This window comes from Melanerpes formicivorus, unplaced genomic scaffold (genome assembly GCF_026170545.1).
Source record: "Melanerpes formicivorus ecotype bairdi unplaced genomic scaffold, bMelFor1.0.p_v2 SCAF_89, whole genome shotgun sequence".
NCBI classification, from domain to species: Eukaryota; Metazoa; Chordata; class Aves; order Piciformes; family Picidae; genus Melanerpes; species Melanerpes formicivorus.
In genome coordinates, this window is record NW_027142441.1 from 567,482 (window position 1) to 586,036 (window position 18,555).

Here is an 18,555-nt window from a genome sequence, read left to right on the forward strand (position 1 = left end):
TTCCGGACCTGCGCGGCCGCCGCTGCTCCTCGGCCGCCTCTCGTCTGCTCTTCCTGCTGCTGTCCTTTCACCGCCTCTCGGTGCTGCGGCCGAGGGCTCAGCGCTCTCCGCGCCCCTGCCCGTGCCGCCATGGGGAGCCTGCAAGGCAGCCCCGGGCAGGGCGGCCTCGGCCTGCTCGTTCTCCTCCTGCTGCTGCTTCTGTCGCCAGCGCGGGTGAGTCGCTCTCGGCGGGCGCTGCGCGGTGGCTGTGCCGCGCCGGGCAGACCGAGCCCCGGCGCGTCGGGACGGGAGGGAGCGGCGGGTGGCCGCCGTGGGGAGGGGGTGTCGCAGGTGCTGCCCCAGGGCTCGGCGCGGCTGGGGAGGCGCTGCCCGGGCCGGTGGTCTCCCGGCGGGGTCTGGCGGGACGGGGGCGGGTCGGCTTAGGCCGCTGAGCTCGGGGCAGCGCGAAGCCCGAGCGGGGCCCCGCGCCGTCCTCCCCTTGTGCCCGGCGGGGCTCTCGCTAACCGTGCCCGCATGCCCTGGAGGAGGCGCCGGGCGGGACGGCTGGGGGCCGGAGGGAGGCAGGTGTGCGGCACAGCCCTTGGGAGACAGCGAGCCCGGCCCCGAGCACCTGCGGCCGTGCTGGGGTCAGCTGCCCGCAGCCTCTGCCCGGTCCCGTGCTGTGCCCGGTTATGCAATGCCCCTCGCATGTGAGCGGCCCCCGGTCACATGCTCGGCCAGAGGCTTCTGTGTCTCTGCTGCTGGTGCTGGGTGACAGCTGCCCGAGGCGGTGGTGTGCGTGGTGAAGTCTGCTGCTCACCGATGTGCCCCTGTTAAGAGTGCAGCTTTCTTTTTAAAGGCTACAATAAGTTGGACTGTTTGGACTTGATGATCTTTGAGGTCTCTTCCAACCTTGGTGATACTGTGAAACTTCGGTGGGGGCGGGGGGGAGGAAGTATAACCTTCTGGTTGGTTTGGGCTGCAGCCCGGGATCGCAGGGTCCCGCTTGGTTTGGGCTGGAGCCCGCGATCGCAGGGTCCCGCTTGGTTTGGGCTGGAGCCCGCGATCGCAGGGTCCCGCTTGGTTTGGGCTGGAGCCCGCGATCGCAGGGTCCCGCTTGGTTTGGGCTGGAGCCCGCGATCGCAGGGTCCCGCTTGGTTTGGGCTGGAGCCCGCGATCGCAGGGTCCCGCTTGGTTTGGGCTGGAGCCCGCGATCGCAGGGTCCCGCTTGGTTTGGGCTGGAGCCCGCGATCGCAGGGTCCCGCTTGGTTTGGGCTGGAGCCCGCGATCGCAGGGTCCCGCTTGGTTTGGGCTGGAGCCCGCGATCGCAGGGTCCCGCTTGGTTTGGGCTGGAGCCCGCGATCGCAGGGTCCCGCTTGGTTTGGGCTGGAGCCCGCGATCGCAGGGTCCCGCTTGGTTTGGGCTGGAGCCCGCGATCGCAGGGTCCCGCTTGGTTTGGGCTGCAGCCCGGGATCGCAGGGTCCCGCTTGGTTTGGGCTGCAGCCCGCGATCGCAGGGTCCCGCTTGGTTTGGGCTGGAGCCCGCGATCGCAGGGTCCCGCTTGGTTTGGGCTGGAGCCCGCGATCGCAGGGTCCCGCTTGGTTTGGGCTGGAGCCCGCGATCGCAGGGTCCCGCTTGGTTTGGGCTGGAGCCCGCGATCGCAGGGTCCCGCTTGGTTTGGGCTGGAGCCCGCGATCGCAGGGTCCCGCTTGGTTTGGGCTGGAGCCCGCGATCGCAGGGTCCCGCTTGGTTTGGGCTGGAGCCCGCGATCGCAGGGTCCCGCTTGGTTTGGGCTGGAGCCCGCGATCGCAGGGTCCCGCTTGGTTTGGGCTGGAGCCCGCGATCGCAGGGTCCCGCTTGGTTTGGGCTGCAGCCCGGGATCGCAGGGTCCCGCTTGGTTTGGGCTGGAGCCCGCGATCGCAGGGTCCCGCTTGGTTTGGGCTGGAGCCCGGGATCGCAGGGTCCCGCTTGGTTTGGGCTGGAGCCCGCGATCGCAGGGTCCCGCTTGGTTTGGGCTGGAGCCCGCGATCGCAGGGTCCCGCTTGGTTTGGGCTGGAGCCCGCGATCGCAGGGTCCCGCTTGGTTTGGGCTGGAGCCCGCGATCGCAGGGTCCCGCTTGGTTTGGGCTGGAGCCCGCGATCGCAGGGTCCCGCTTGGTTTGGGCTGGAGCCCGGGATCGCAGAGTGGTAGGGCTTGGAAGGGACCTCTGAAGGGTTTAGTCCTACCACCTGCCAGATCAGCCAGGGCAGGTCACACAGGAGCACATCCAGATGGGGCTTGAAAGTCTCCAGAGAAGGAGACTCCACAACCTCTCTGGGCAGCCTGCTCCAGGGCTCCAGCACCCTCACACCAGAGAAGTTTCTCCTCGTGTTGAGCTGGAGCTTCCTGAGTTCCAGTTTGTCCCCATTACCCTGTGTCTGACCACAGGACACCTCTGAGCAGAGCCTGGCCCCTTCTTGCCCCCCACCCTTCAGATATTTCTAAACATTGATCAGATGTCCTCTCAGACTTCTCTCCTCCAGACTAAACCAGCCCCAGTCTCCCAGCCTTTAAGATAGCAGTGAGATATTCCACATTCCTCCAGAGAAACAAGAAGTGTTTTGTAAGCCTTGGTGCTGGGGCTCTTTCCCTTTCTAACTGACTTGGAAGCATACTTTGTAGGTCAAGTTCTATGCTTGGCCCTTTTTAAACTCAAGTTTGTCATGAGTGTGTGTGTGTCTGTGTGCTGTGGTTCTCCTCCTGTCCTCTTCAAACAACATTTAAAGAGCTTCAAGAGAGCTAGAAATTCATTCCTCTATTACCCCTGGGGAAGCTGGTGGCTTAGCAGTGACTCATGATCTCCAGGTGGGTAGGTAGTGGATGTCACACCTTACCAACACTCCTTTATGCAATGCTTGTGGAGAGATACACTCTCTTGTAGCAAGGAGGCATGTCCTAGGCTGGCAAGGAAAAGACAGGATGCTGTCCTTTAGGTGACAGGAGGATACTGAGCTAGAGGAGCTTGAAACAAGTTCCCTTAAGATTTAGGGGATTAAGACTTAGTGGCTTTGTGGTCCATGAATGGTCAACAGGGCACAGCTGACTCCAACTGCAGGTTTCAGTTCTGTAATGTAAGCAGGCAAAATGTGATTGTTTTGGCCATTGAGGCCTCCCTGCAGCCCAACACTCCCCCAGGTGAGCCCTGCTAGCTTTGAAAGAGGAGCTGGTCCTGCTGAGCCTGTGCAGCGTTGGATGTTTGTGGAAGAGAAGCATTGTGGAGCTGGGGCTGCTCTTCCCCTCAAGGACACTGGCAGTGGGATGTGTTCCTGGCTGTGCTGTGTATAAACCAGAGTGCTGTATCTTGTCTGTCTCCTGTGGCAAGAAGCCAGTGGGCTGGAGTGGCTTTCCAGGGTGAAGTCCTTCCCCTATGTAACACTTGCACATTAAACTTGAAGAGTTCAGCCCATAGAAGTTGTATCTTTCTCTCTGGTGCATAGTATGAGACTTGTGCCAGCTAACTAATGATAATTAACTACCCATTAACACCATCTGAGACCCACATGGCTGCTTTAGTCCCATTTCTGGATGTGGCCTGACAGGAAGGTGAAGGCTTGGAACTTTTTATTCTCTTGTGAACATCCTGATCTCTTGGATGGCATCTTGTGTGCTTAAGGGCACACAAGGTGTCACACTGGTGGCTAAGCAAGGCTGGGCAGAGGGTTCCTATCAGCAGCTGGGATCCCAGGCTGTGGGATGTTTGGTTTCTGAGATCCTGTGGGAAGGTGTTGACGGCAGGAGCTGCTCAGCCTTAGACCTGCCAAGCTGCCAACCTGACCTTGAGCACCAGGTTCTGAAATGCCTGTGGAGCAGCTGGCTTGGCAAGGATGGCAGCATAGCTTCAGAACAAGGCAGGAACCACTGAAGCTGCTTGCTGGAAAATCAGGAGTGACTTGTTCATAGCCTTTCTGGCTGGAAAGGGAGGAAGCCCTGTCAGGATGGGAGAGGTGAGTGAAGGGAAGGGTTGGTGGAACTGAGCAGTGCTTTACTAGGCAGTAGGCAAAGCAGTCTGTGCAGTGTTATTCCCAGCCCTTTGCAGGTGATCAGAAGCCTTTGGGTGCAGATGGCCTAAGCTGCAGCCAGCTGCCAGCTGGGGCCCTGTCCTTCCTGGCACAGCATGCAGTAAGTGTCTGGTTGTCAGCTAGCACCCTCAGACACTGAACCATCACCATCGTGGCAACTTTCTCCTGCTGCTTGAGCTTGACTTCCCTGTCACACACACAGTGTGCTTGGGTAACTCCAGGACTGGGGCTTGGCTTGCCCCACCCAGGGTAGCTGATGATTTTTCTGCCTGAAAGGGAGCAGTCCCTTACCTATGAGCAACAGGGCCTTGGCAGCTTGACTCGGAACTGACTGTCTCCAAAGGAGTTACTGGAAGAGGCAAAGTGAGAATCAAACCTTCAGTTCATGGACCTCCCCTCCCTCCCTGGGAGGGCTGTGGGGTGATGTGCAACTTCTGTGCAGCTCTGCAAACTTGTCCTGGTCAGCTGTTCCCACAAACCAGTCCTGCCATTTACTGAGGGCAAGGTGGCAATGGGATTCCCTAGAGCTCCATCTCTCAGCCTTCTGGGCAGCAGCAGCTCTGAAGTGCCAGGTGGGCTGCACATGAAGGGAGGGGAGGCAAAGTGTGTGCTGGTTGCCTGCCCTGCAAGATCCCAGATGTCCCATCCTCGATGGAGGAAGGGGAAGTGGCTGTGTCTGATGCCTTTTCCCTGCGTTGGTAATCTTAATTTGGAGAGCCAAACAATGCCCACTTGTCATCTGGTATTTGCAAGGCTACAAACAGCTGCTGTGTCTGTGCACAGTGTCATCATTGTTTGCTTCACAGCTCCATGCTCATTGTTGGTGATGGCTGACGTTGCTGGAAGCACTGAGGGGAGCTGGTCTGTTGCCATGTGCTGGTAGGGAAACATAGGCTGCAGTAGAGGTGTTTGCTGGATTGTTAGTTGTATCCCAAGGGATGATGCCTGGGAGCCAGAAAGCTGTAAGGGAGCCTTGGCAGCATGTTAATGGTAGTGAAATGTCCCTACTTGATCATGTGCAAGGTATCATAGTATCAGTCAGGGGTGGAAGGGACCACAAGGATCATCCAGTTCCAACCCCCCTGCCATGGGCAGGGACACCCCACACTAGATCAGGCTGCCCACAGCCTCATCCAGCCTGGGCTTAAACACCTCCAGGGACAGGGCCCCAACCACCTCCCTGGACAACCCATTCCAGGGCTTCACCACTCTCATGGGGAAGAACTTCCTCCTCCCCTCCAGCCTCAATCTCCCCACCTCCAGCTTCATTCCATTCCCCCTAGTCCTAGCACTGCCTGAGATCCTCAGCAGTCCCTCCCCAGCCTTCTTGGAGCCCCCTGCAGATCCTGGAAGGCCACAATGAGGTCACCTGGGAGCCTTCTCTTCTCCAGCCTGAACAGCCCCAACTCCTTCAGTCTGTCCTCACAGGAGAGGTGCTCCAGCCCTCTGCTCATCCTCCTGGCCCTGCTCTGGACACCTTCCAGCCCCTCCAGATCCCTCTTGTCATAGGGGCTCCAGAACTGGAGGCAGGACTCCAGGTGGGGTCTCCCCAGAGCTGAGCAGAGGGGGAGAATCACCTCCCTTGCCCTGCTGGCCACTCTTCTCCTGCTGCAGCCCAGGATCTGCTTGGCTTTCTGGGCTGCAAGTGCACACTGAGAGCTCCTGCTGAGCTTCTCCTCCCCCAGCACCCCCAAGGCTCTCTCCTCAGGGCTGCTTTCCAGCCAGTCCCTGCTCAGCCTGCATTTGTGCCTGGGGTTGCCTCCACCCAGCTGCAGGACCCTGCCCTTGGTCTTGTTGAACCTCCTGAGGTTGGCTTGTGCCCAGCTCTGCAGCCTGTCCAGGTCCCTCTGGATGGATCCCTTCCCTCCAGCTGTCTGCTGCACCACACAGCTTGGTGTCATCAGCAAACCTGCTGAGGGTGCACTCAGTGCCACTGTCCATGGCACCCACAGGGATGTTGAACAAGCCTGGTGCCAGGACTGATCCCTGAGGGACTCTGCTTGTCCCTGGCCTCCCCTGGGACATGGAGCCATGGACAGCCACTCTGTGGGTGCAGCCAGCAAGCCAGTTCTGTATCCATCTGGTGGTCACCCATCACACCCATGTGTCACCAGCCTGGAGACCAGGATGTGGTGGAAGGCTTTGCTCAGGTGTTGAAGGCTTTACTCAAGTTCTCTAAGGGCTCCTGGAGTCCTGAGCTGAGATTCCCCCTCCAGGTCCGAACTCTGGGCATGGTCTGAAGGTTGCTGTTAGGTAGTTCCAGTTGGTTTCTAAACCAAGGTGGGGGCAGGAGGGAGCAGCCTTAACCTAAGGTGATCTTGCAGTTGCTTTGTAAAGTTCTTCAGGAAAGTCCCATTTTAAAATCACTTCTGAGAGCTCCATGTTTTGTTTTTAAACCCAACCAAAGCCCCAACCCCATGAGGTCTGGGGCACATTGCCTTGTTGGGTTCAGCATATCTTTGTCTCTGCTAGGTGGGGCTGGGAGGGCTTTCACCCATCTGAGAAGGGTGATTGCTCACCCAGATCACAGGTGACTTGAAAGTCTGACTCTTCAAGCAGTGGCTTTGTTCACTGACCTATTTGCAACCACACTTACTCATCCCTATCTCTTCCTAGCAGGGCAGGAATGCTCTTAAAGAATGGAAGGAGCAAAGTACTCATCTTGCCCTGACTTAATCTAGCTTTTACTGGAAGGGGGTTTAGAGAAGAGCCTCCTGCTGGATCTTATCAGTGGTAAAGGAGTAGTTACTCAGTTACTGGTAGTATCCCTGGATGCTGCCTGAACCTGAGGAGTCCAGCACCCCTCCCATGGCTTGTGGCTGACTCAGTGATGAGCATGCTGTAGGCTTGTTAATGGCTGAGAGCTGTGCTGGTGACTTTTACCTGCTGGCTTCAACTAACTTGGTGGATTTGGTTCAACCACTGTAAATCAAGGATCAGGTTCAGGGAACACAGGCAGGCTTCTGTTGCTGAGACCCTGCTAGGCTGTGGTATAAACATCCAATCTTAGATTGTAGCATAGTATCAGTCAGGGATCATCCAGTTCCAACCCCCCTGCCATGGGCAGGGACACCCCACACTAGATCAGCCTGGCCACAGCCTCATCCAGCCTGGCCTTAAACACCTCCAGGGACAGGGCCCCAACCACCTCCCTGGACAACCCATTCCAGGGCTTCACCACTCTCATGGGGAAGAAATTCCTCCTCACATCCAGCCTGAATCTCCCCACCTCCAGCTTCATTCCATTCCCCCTAGTCCTAGCACTGCCTGAGATCCTGAGCAGTCCCTCCCCAGCCTCCTTGGAGCCCCCTTCAGATCCTGGAAGGCCACAATGAGGTCACCTGGGAGCCTTCTCTTCTCCAGACTGAACAACCCCAACTCCTTCAGTCTGTCCTCACAGGAGAGGTGCTCCAGCCCTCTGCTCATCATTGTCTCTGAAGGTGCAGTGTTACTACTGAAGCAGTACTCTAGGCTTGAAGTTCTAGCTCCAAGTGCCCTCCTGGGAGGGGAGCTGAGGGCGAGTGCTGTGTCCAGCTGTTCTAAAGAGGGTAAACAGGGACAGTGAAGTTGGTGAGGGGTTTGGAGAACAGGGCTGGTGAGGAGAGCCTGAGTGAGCTGGGATTGTTTAGCCTGAAGAGGAGGCTGGGAGGAGGCCTCCATTGCTTTCTACAGCTACCTGAGGGGAGGTTTGCAGTGAGGCTCTTGTTGGCCTCTTCACTCAAGTAATGACAAGACAAGGGGAAATAGCCTCAAGTTTCACAAGGGAGGTTTAGGTTGGAGATAAGGGAAAATATCATTGCTGCAAGAGTGGTCAGGGGGCTGCCCAGGGAGGTGGTGGAGTCCCCATCCCTGGAGGTGTTCAAAAACTGAGTAACTGTGGCACTTTGGATCATAGTGTTTGGCAGAAGGTTGGACTTGATGATCTTGGAGGTCTCTTGCAACCTCAATGATTCTGTGATGCTATGTTGCTTTTTCCACTGGGGTTTTTGTTGGGTGGAACTTCAGTAATAGGGTCCTGACTTCTTTATCCAGATAGAAGTGTAAGCTAGCTCCTCATCTGGCCTGTTCTTGTGTGGTCGGGGGGGGTTTTGATGCATGACCAGGCAAAAGGCTTTGCAGGTAAATTTATAGACACAATACAGCTCGTGTTTTGTGTCTGTGGGCATAAGCAGGGATGTGTTGCCTTCAGATACAGACAGCACTCTTAAAACAAGAGCACTATCAGGCAACTGAGTGAGCTTGGGGGGGGGGGTTCTATGTAAGAAGTGTCTTCAAGTGTTTTGTGACCACATTTTCCAGTCTGGAAGGAGCTGAGCTTCTCTGGAAAGAGTTAGGCTGATAATTTTGTGGGGGTTAAAAATTAAGGCTTAGTGAGGCACAAAAAGTGCTTTACAGAAGGTGTTCATAGAAAGTGTGATTGCAAACCAGTCTGGACTAAGCTTGGAATCCAGCCTGGAAGGGGAAACCCCCTGAAGTCTAGTCTGGACTAAGCATGGAAGCCAGCCTGGAAGTGAAACCCCCTGAAGTCTAGTCTGGACTAAGCATGGAAGCCAGCCTGGAAGTGGAAACCCCCTGAAGTCTAGTCTGGACTAAGCATGGAAGCCAGCCTGGAAGTGAAAACCCCTGAAGTCTAGTCTGGACTAAGCATGGAAGCCAGCCTGGAAGTGAAACCCCCTGAAGTCTAGTCTGGACTAAGTGTGGAAGCCAGCCTGGGAGAGAAGCCCCCTGAAGTCTAGTCTGGACTAAGCATGGAAGCCAGCCTGGAAGTGGAAACCCCCTGAAGTCTAGTCTGGACTAAGTGTGGAAGCCAGCCTGGGAGAGAAGCCCCCTGAAGTCTGGTCTGGACTAAGCTTGGAAGCCAGCCTGGAAGTGGAAATCCCTGAAGTCTAGTCTGGACTGAGCATGGAAGCCAGCCTGGAAGAGAAGCCCCCTGAAGTCTAGTCTGGACTAAGCATGGAAGCCAGCCTGGAAGAGAGAACCCCCTGAAGTCTAGTCTGGACTAAGCTTGGAAGCCAGCCTGGAAGAGAAGCCCCCCTGAAGTCTCATCTGGACTAAGTGTGGAAGCCAGCCTGGAAGAGAAGCCCCCTGAAGTCTCTTCTAGACTATGGAACCAGCCTGGAAGTGAAACCTCCTCAATCCTGTTCTCCCAGGCAGCACAAGCAGCTCTTTGCCCTTTGGCAAGGGTGGCAGTGAGTCTGTGCTGCTGCTTCAAGAGATGCTGAAGTCACCTCTGACACAGACATGGAGCTGCCTTCTTTCCCCTCTAGCAGGGTGTTTGCTCTCAGAACTGGGGGCTGCACAGCCTCCATTTGATGCAGGAACCAACTTGCAGTGGAGTTTGTGTCACTAGTCCCCAAGCTGTGGGAAACTGCTTTGTGCTGGTGGCAGACACTCAGCGCAGTCTCAAAGGCTGCTCTCCAGCTTGGCTGTGAGAATCTGCTGGTGCTTAGCAGCTGGCTGTAGGTTCGGCTGCAAGAAAGGCTGGAGCAGAGAAAGGAAAGGGTGAGCTGGGTGGGTGAGTGATGCTTCAAGTGGCTTTAGGACCTGCTGTATAGTGAGGGACTTTCATAGAATCAGAGCCTAGATTGGGTTGGAAGGGACTTCAAGGATCATCCCAGCCCCCTGCCATGGGCAGGGACACCTCCCACCAGCACAGCTTGCTCAAGGCCTCATCCAGCCTGGCCTGGAACACCTCCAGGCAGGAGGCAGCCACAGGCTCCCTGGGCAGCCTGTGCCAGAGTCTCACCACCCTCACTGCAAAGAATTTCTTCCTAATCTCCAGTCTCAACCTCCCCTCTTCCACCTTCAATCTGTTGCCCCTCATCCTATCCCTACAAGCCCAAAAGTCCCTCCCCAGCTCTCCTGGAGCCCCTTAAGGTACTGCAAGGCTGCTCGAAGGTCTTCCCAGAGCCTTCTCTTCTCCAGGCTGACCTCTCCCAGCCTGGCCCCACAGGGGAGGTTCTCAGCTCTCTGATCATCTCTGTGGCCTCCTCTGGAGCCTCTCCAGCAGCTCCAGGTCCTTCTTGTGCTGGGGGCCCCAGAGCTGGAGGCAGTGCTGCAGGTGGGGTCTGAGCAGAGCAGAGCAGAGGGGCAGAATCCCCTCCCTGTGCTGCTGCTCTCCCTGCTCTGGCTGCAGCTCAGCACTCAGCTGGCTCTGGGCTGCCAGGGACCAGTGCTGGCTCCTGGGGAGTTTGTCACCAACTGACACCCCCAAGGCCTTCTCCTGCAGGCTGCTCTCCAGCCACTCCTGTGTGCATTGTCTTGCATGATCACCTGTGCTGTGTCATAACCCTCTCTAAAAGAAACTTTATGCTGAGCACTGTTCCCTCTCCAGCAGTAAAGTAGGTTCTAGAGTGCAGGTTCAGGTGGCCTGCTCAGAGGAAGGTAGCTGTGACAAAGCACTGCCACCCCAAATGCTGTTCTCCAGCCCTCACCACCCTCACTGTCAACAATTTCTTCCTACTCTCCAGTCTCCATTTCCCTTCTTCCAGCTCAAAGCCATTGCCCTTCATCCTATCGCTCCAAGCCCTTCTCAGAAATGCCCTGGGCTCTGTCCCCTGGGTTGAGTTGAAGGGAAGAGGGGAAAATGGTTATTGCCCCTGGTTTAAAGAACAAACAACAATTGCTGATGCTCTTTTGAAGCCCTCTCCGTGGTGTTCAGCACAGGGATGGATCTTGTGGAGGCATTCTCATTCTGGGCAGCTCTTGGGCACTCTGAATGCAGCCTTTCAGGGGCCCCTCTGGTCTGTAAACAACATCATTCATGGGCAAGCACAAAGCACAGCAGTTTGTCTGTGCAGGGTAAGCATATGGTGTTCCTGCAGAGGCTAGGTCAAGGTTGCTGAGGAGATAAACATGGCTCAGTTATCTCCCTAACTGTACCATACAAAGAGCTGGCAGAGGGGGGAGGCAGTGTTTGTGCAGCCTGCTCTCTGCTGGCAGGCCAGCTGCAGAGGAATTCACCTTGGAGCTGTCTCAAAGCTTTTGCTGTGAGTAACTTACTGCATGGAAGGTTTCAATCTTGCAGGCCAAGTATGTTGGTTGAGCAGTTCAGATAGCTCAGTCACTGCCACTGAACAAAACCACCAGGCTTGCAAGGTGCCACTGGCCTTTTGCACTTGCCTGCCTTGTACTGGTTGATAGGAGGCCAAACTAGGTTTTGCAGATGACAGCAAGCTGGGGGCAGCAGTTGATCTGTTAGAGGCTAGGAGAGCTCTGCAGAGGGACCTTGCCAGGCTGGACAGATGGGCAGAGGCCAGGGGCAGGAGATTGAACACATCCAAGTGCCAGGTTCTGCCCATTGGCCACAGCAACCCCAGGCAGAGCTACAGGCTGGGGGCAGAGTGGCTGAGAGCAGCCAGGCAGAGAGGAACCTGGCGGTAGTGGGTGACAGCAGCTGAACATGAGCCAGCAGTGTGCCCAGGGGGCCAATAAGGCCAAGGGCATCCTGGCCTGCATCAGGAAGAGTGTGGCCAGCAGGAGCAGGGAAGTCCTTGTGCCCTGTGCTCAGCACTGCTGAGGCCACACCTTGAGTCCTGTGTCCAGTTCTGGGCTCCTCAGTTCAAGAAGGACATTGAGAGACTTGAAGGTGTCCAGAGAAGGGCAAGAAAGCTGGGGAGGGGTCTGGAGCACAGCCCTGTGAGGAGAGGCTGAGGGAGCTGGGGTTGCTTAGCCTGGAGAAGAGGAGGCTCAGGGGAGGCCTCATTGCTCTCTACAGCTACCTGAAGGGAGGTTGGAGCCAGGTGGGGGTTGGTCTCTTCTCCCAGGCAAGCAGCACCAGAACAAGAGGACACAGTCTCAAGCTGTGCCAGGGGAGGTTTAGGCTGGAGGTGAGGAGAAAGTTCTTCCCTGAGAGAGCTGTTGGCCATTGGGATGTGCTGCCCAGGGAGGTGGTGGAGTCCCCATCCCTGGAGGTATTTAGGAAGAGCCTGGCTGAGGCACTTGGTGCCATGGTTGAGTTGATCAGATGGTGCTGGGTGATAGGTTGGACTGGATGATCTCAGAGGTCTTTTCCAAGCTGGTTAATTCTACTCTGTTCCTCTCTGTACATAAAGCACTGGTTTCTGAATTTTCCATAGGCCTGAAATCAGAATATCTTTAAAATGAGACTTTAAGGTGGTTCCCTCTTTCCCCAGCACCCTAAGCACAGCTAGGCTTGACAATGGTGATGGAGAGCATCCTCTGGGGCTGTGACTATCCATGGTGTCCTGTGGCAGGTGCAGAGCTGTGCAGTGCTGTTTCAGCATCCTCTTTATGCTGCTGCTTTCAATCTGTCACCAGCTTTGTAAGGAGGATTAAAAGGTGGCAGGAGGAACTGAAATCGTGCCTGGAAGCAGTGCCCTGCTGGGCATGCACAGGGCCTGGGGTGCTGTAAGGTAACAGCTTGACCTACTGGTCATGGAAAGGGTTGGGTTGGAAGGGAATCTCAAAGCTCATCCAGTGCCAACCCCCTGCCATAGGCAGGGACACCTCCCACCAGCACAGCTTGCTCAAGGCCTCATCCAGCCTGGCCTTGAACACCTCCAGGGAGGAGGCAGCCACAGCCTCCCTGGGCAACCTGTGCCAGTGTCTCACCACCATCACTGTAAACAATTTCTTCCTCATCTCCAGTCTCAGTCTTCCCTCTTCCGCCTTCAATCTGTTGCCCCTCATCCTGTCACTCCCAGCCCTTGTCACAAGTTCCTCCCCAGCTCTCCTGGAGCCTTTCAGGTACTGGAAGGCTGCTCTGAGGTCTCACAGTATCACAGTGTGTCTCCTCAGAGCCTTCTTTTCTCCAGGCTGAACAACCCCAACCCTCCCAGCCTGTCCCCACAGGGGAGGTTCTCCAGCCTGAGCATCTTCATGGCCTCCTCTGGAGCCTCTCCAGCAGCTCCAGGTCCTTCTTGTGCTGGGGGCCCCAGAGCTGGAGGCAGTGCTGCAGGTGGGGGCTGAGCAGAGCAGAGCAGAGGGGCAGAATCCCCTCCCTGTGCTGCTGCTCTCCCTGCTCTGGCTGCAGCTCAGCACTCAGCTGGCTCTGGGCTGCCAGGGACCAGTGCTGGCTCCTGGGGAGTTTGTCACCAGCTGACACCCCCAAGGCCTTCTCTTCCTGCAGGCTGCTCTCCAGCCACTCCTGTGTGCATTGTCTTGCATGATCACCTGTTCTACATCACCTTATATTTGGAGATGCTTTTCAAGTATTGATTTAGGCTGTTCTTAAGTAATAGTCTGTTAAGTACAGGCAGTGCACTTCCTCCTCCTAGGCTGGGCATGGAGGGTGAGCTGAGCTGGGGGCCAGTGGTGACATGCAGGCTCAAACCAATGTGTTGCTGTTAGCAGGTGCTTGGTGGAGTGCACAGTGGTGTTCAAAGCTAGCAGGGAGCTACCCATTCTGGGCTGTAAATCCCTCCTGCAATGATGGCACACACCTTCCACAGCAGCTGAGGGCTGCAGCAGGAGAAGTGTGGCTAGCAGGGCAAGGGAGGTGATTCTCCCCCTCTACTCAGCTCTGGGGAGACCCCACCTGGAGTCCTGCCTCCAGTTCTGGAGCCCCTATGACAAGAGGGATCTGGAGGGGCTGGAAGGTGTCCAGAGCAGGGCCAGGAGGAGGAGCAGAGGGCTGGAGCACCTCTCCTGTGAGGACAGACTGAAGGAGTTGGGGCTGTTCAGGCTGGAGAAGAGAAGGCTCCCAGGTGACCTCATTGTGGCCTTCCAGGATCTGAAGGGGGCCTACAGGAAGGCTGGGGAGGGACTGCTCAGGATCTCAGGCAGTGATAGGACTAGGGGGAATGGAATGAAGCTGGAGGTGGGGAGGAAGTTCTTCCCCATGAGAGTGGTGAAGCCCTGGAATGGGTTGTCCAGGGAGGTGGTTGAGGCCCTGTCCCTGGAGGTGTTTAAGCCCAGGCTGGATGAGGCTGTGGCCAGGCTGATCTAGTGTGGGGTGTCCCTGCCCATGGCAGGGGGGTTGGAACTAGATGATCCTTGTGGTCCCTTCCAACCCTGACTGATACTGTGATACTATGATTTGCCAATTAGTCCTTGCAGTTAATTGGTTGTCTCCTCTTGATCAGGTGCTTTCACAGAGGTGTGTTTGGTATGGGGAATGTGGAGTTGCTTCTGGAGACAAGAGATACAACTGTGCCTATGATGGACCCCCCGTGGCACTGCCAGAGGATGGCTATGACTTAATACAGGTGAGCTGCTTTGGGAGGTCTGCTGCTGAGGCATCCCTTCCCTGCACTGTGGAGTTCTGTTGGCCCTGCACTGTGACCTTTAGCTTTCTCCTCCTAACTTGATGAGAACAGGTTACCTCTCATTTCTCAGGTATGGCCCCAGCTGTGATCACACACCTCAGGTTCTGCTCAGAAGTCTCAAGTGATCACAAGCTCTGACAAACAACATGGAATTGATTTGTTTTCCTCACTAGTCTGACCTCTCTCTAGTCAGATTTTTCTCTAGGACCTTTCCAAACTGCAGAGCATTCCATTTTATCCTAGAACAGTTTGGGCTGGAAGGGACCTTGAGCAGCATCTAGGTCCAAACTCCCTGCCATGGGCAGGGGCATCTACTAGAGCAGATTGCCCAAAGCCTCATCCAGCCTGGCTTTGAGTACTTCCAGGCTTGGAGCCTCCACAGCTGCTCTGAGCAACCTGTTGCAGTGTCTCACCACCCTCATGGGGAAGAATTGCTTCCTGATGTCTCATCTAAATCCAGCTTTTTCCAGTCTGAAGCCCTCCCCCCTTGTCCTGTCACTGCATGCCTTTGTCAAAAGTCCCTCCCCAGCTCTCCTGTAGCCCCTTTCACACACTGGAAGGCTGCTGCTTGTGCCTTTCTGATCTCTAAAGGACAAGACTAAGGTGTGTTTTCCATCAGATGATCATTGCTGATCCCTTCCTTAGATAGGAGGGCAGGAGCTGACACATTTAAATGGAGCAAACTCGGACAGAGTTCAGTCTCTGACCATGCCCAGTGTGAGGCCATATTTCCTTGTCTGGGCTTGGGTGTCTCAGAACAATGTGCATCTGCTACAGGCTGCTGCTGCTGCCAGATGTGCCCTCCAGCAGGTGAGAGCTGAGAGCTCCCAGGTGTGGGATAGCTGTGGAGTTAAGCAGTGGCTTGGCTGGTGGCAGGGATGACTTCAGTATGTAGCTCAGCAGCTACTGCTTTGTACCTTGTCCAAGCCTCAATGTCCACTTCTGCTGTGCTGCTCTCAGCTGCATCAAATGCATTTCCCTCCCCTGTGAGCTGAGAGTGAAATGGCTCTGCCAGCCCATCAGTGGGTTTTAGTGGTCAGTACTTTGCCTTCTGAGCCTTCTGTCCAGAAGGTATCCCAGAGGGTAAGCTGCAGGAATGCTTTCACCTTGGATGAGTGTGTTGGCCTCTCTAGTCCCATGCTCAGGCTATATATAGAGCCTGGTGACTAAAGATCATCAGAAGGAGCTTTTGAGAAGGAAGTGATGCCTTGAATAGGAGAAGTAATTCTTCTCCCTGTCTCTAAAGAGTCTCCCTGGCTGTTTTCCTGTGCATCTCCCACAGCAACAGCTGCTGGCCCCTGAAACATGCTGCAGCAGAACCCTTGACTACAGAGAGTTCTTGAGCAAGCTTTGCCTTCCTGCCCTCCCTCCTCTCACTGCTGTTGTTTTCTCTTCAAGGAGCTCTGCCCAGGTTTGTTCTTTGGCAACGTTAGCACTTGCTGTGATGTTCACCAGCTTCAGACTCTGAAGAACAACTTGCAGCTGCCTCTGCAGTTCCTCTCCAGGTATGCTGATGAGGGGCAAAGCCACCAGAGCCTTGTTACCTGTTGAAACAGCCCAGTGAGACTTGCCTTGAAGCAGGCTGTAGGAGAGGTGGTAGCTTCCCTTCAAGGCTTATTGGAGCAGGCTTTTGGACGGGTTTCCTTGGCCATGTCAGGAGGTTTTGCACTTCATGAAACAACTACTTGCAGTCTGGGCTGAGTTAGAATAAATATTAGCATAGCTGGTCTTAAGCCTGCTGTGTTTGTAGTGAAGCCTACAGAGGAGGGTGGTGTGAAGTACTCCTCAGCCTGGTTTTGAGCAACTCTTCCTGCCAGCAGCAGTTTTCCTTCAGCTTCTAGTGAATCTCTTCTTGTATCTGCTGTTGGAGGTAGGTAGTTTTGCCAGTGAGTGATGTTGATGCTGCTTTTGAGTAGGAAGCACCAGCTGAAGGTGATGCACAGCTGGTTTGAAGACTGGCAGAGCTTCAGGGTGTTCTCTTGCTGTGAGCAGAGCGTTCCCCCCTTGCTGTGATTAGATGTGCCTCACACCTTTGCCTCAACCTGATTGCCCTTCCTACCCAGGTGCCCATCCTGCTTCTACAACTTGGTAAACCTCTTCTGTGAGCTGACCTGCAGTCCCAGCCAGTCTGACTTCTTGAATGTCACCAGCACCATCCCTTACTATGATCCAGTTTCCAAGGAGAACAAAAGCAGCATTACAGAGCTGCAGTACTTCATTGGGGAGCGCTTTGCAAACGGTGAGTGCAGCCTGGGGGCTTGCCTGCCCTTCTGGCAGGGTAGCCACAGCAGTCCTCATGGAAAGAGCTGGGGGAGGAAACTTCTTTGCTTTTTCTGAGGTATCAAATGAGTACCAATAAGTCAGAGATCCATGGAGTAGTTTAGGTTGGAAGGGACCTTAAAAAGAAACATTTAGAATAAACCAGACCAGGTTGGAAGAGACCTTCAAGATCATCGTGTCCAACCCATCAACCAATCCAACCCACCTAAACAACTAACCCATGGCACCAAGCACCCCATCAAGTCTCCTCCTGAACACCTCCAGGGATGGTGACTCCACCACCTCCCTGGGCAGCCCATCCCAATGGGCAATCACTCTCTCTGTGTAGAACTTCTTCCTAGCCTCCCCTGGTGCAGCCTGAGACTGTGTCCTCTTGTTCTGATGCTGCTTGCCTGGGAGAAGAGACCAACCCCCACCTGGCTACAACCTCCCTTCAGGGAGTTGGAGAGAGCAAGAAGGTCTCCCCTGAGCCTCCTCTTCTCCAGGCTAAGCAACCCCAGCTCCCTCAGCCTCTCCCCACAGGGCTGTGTTCCAAGCCCCTCACCAACTTCATTGCCCTTCTCTGGACTCGTTCCAGCAAGTCAACCTCCTTCTTAAACTGAGGAGCCCAGAACTGGACACAGGACTCAAGGTGTGGCCTAACCAGTGCAGTGTACAGGGGCAGAATGACCTCCCTGCTCCTGCTGGCCACACTCTTCCTGATGCAGGCCAGGATGCCATTGGCCCTCTTGGCTGCCTGGGCACACTGCAGGCTCATGTTCAGCCTGCCATCAGCCAGCACCCCCAGCCTGTGCCAGCATCTCCCCACTCCAAAGAATTCCTTCCTCAATCTCCCTTCTTCCAGCTTCAATGTATTGCCCCTCATCCTACCAACTATAAGCCCAGAAGTGCTTCCTTAAATCTCCTGTAGTCTTCAGGTACTGGAAGGCTGCTCTAAGGTCTCCCTTGCAGCCTTCTCTTCTCCAGGCTGAACAGCCCCAACTCCCTCAGCCTGTGCCCATAGGGGAGGTTCTGCAGCCCTCTGATCATCTTCATGGCCTCCTCTGGACCTGCTCTAGCAGGTCCCTGCTTTTGTTTCCCATTGCCCAGTGTATGTTAGCTGTGCAGAAAGACCCACAAATCAGGGTGCTTTGGGGATTTTTTTCCCCACAACAAAACTAACTCTACCTTCTCAAGCTGAAGTCCTTTTTGAAGCTGCTGGAATGCTGATTCGTTTTTGGGTAGGAGACATCCCACTGCCACCAACATTGTTCTGAATGCTCAGCTGAAACAGGGCATCTGTCCAGGTGGCTGGGAGCTGCTAACCCTGACACATTTAACAGCAGAAAAACCAAGCTTGTGCCAAATACTGAAAGCCCAAAGGCTACTTGGTAGGGAAACTGTCTGGCAGCTACAATGCTCAAGTTTGTACACAGTGTATCATAGTATCAGTGAGGGTTGGAAGGGACCACAAGGATCATCCAGTTCCAACCCCCCTGCCATGGGCAGGGACACCCCACACTAGATCAGGCTGCCCACAGCCTCATCCAGCCTGGGCTTAAACACCTCCAGGGACAGGGCCCCAACCACCTCCCTGGACAACCCATTCCAGGGCTTCACCACTCTCATGGGGAAGAACTTCCTCCTCCCCTCCAGCCTCAATCTCCCCACCTCCAGCTTCATTCCATTCCCCCTAGTCCTATCACTGCCTGAGATCCTGAGCAGTCCCTCCCCAGCCTTCTTGGAGCCCCCTTCAGATCCTGGAAGGCCACAATGAGGTCACCTGGGAGCCTTCTCTTCTCCAGCCTGAACAGCCCCAACTCCTTCAGTCTGTCCTCACAGGAGAGGTGCTCCAGCCCTCTGCTCATCCTCCTGGCCCTGCTCTGGACACCTTCCAGCCCCTCCAGATCCCTCTTGCCATAGGGGCTCCAGAGCTGGAGGCAGGACTCCAGGTGGGGTCTCCCCAGAGCTGAGCAGAGGGGGAGAATCACCTCCCTTGCCCTGCTGGCCACACTTCTCCTGCTGCAGCC

General features: G+C 55.6%; 1 protein-coding gene across 1 annotated transcript in view; it reads left to right on the plus strand.

Annotated features, from left to right (window-relative positions):
- Positions 1-18,555, plus strand: part of NPC1 (NPC intracellular cholesterol transporter 1) — a 51,951-nt gene continuing 33,396 nt past the window's right edge. Inside the window, exons 1-4 of the mRNA XM_068165470.1 lie at positions 1-213; positions 14,084-14,206; positions 15,665-15,771; positions 16,330-16,505. Coding sequence (XP_068021571.1) covers positions 130-213; positions 14,084-14,206; positions 15,665-15,771; positions 16,330-16,505 — 490 coding nt within the window. The 5' untranslated portion in view covers positions 1-129. The remainder of the gene's footprint in view (positions 214-14,083; positions 14,207-15,664; positions 15,772-16,329; positions 16,506-18,555) is intronic.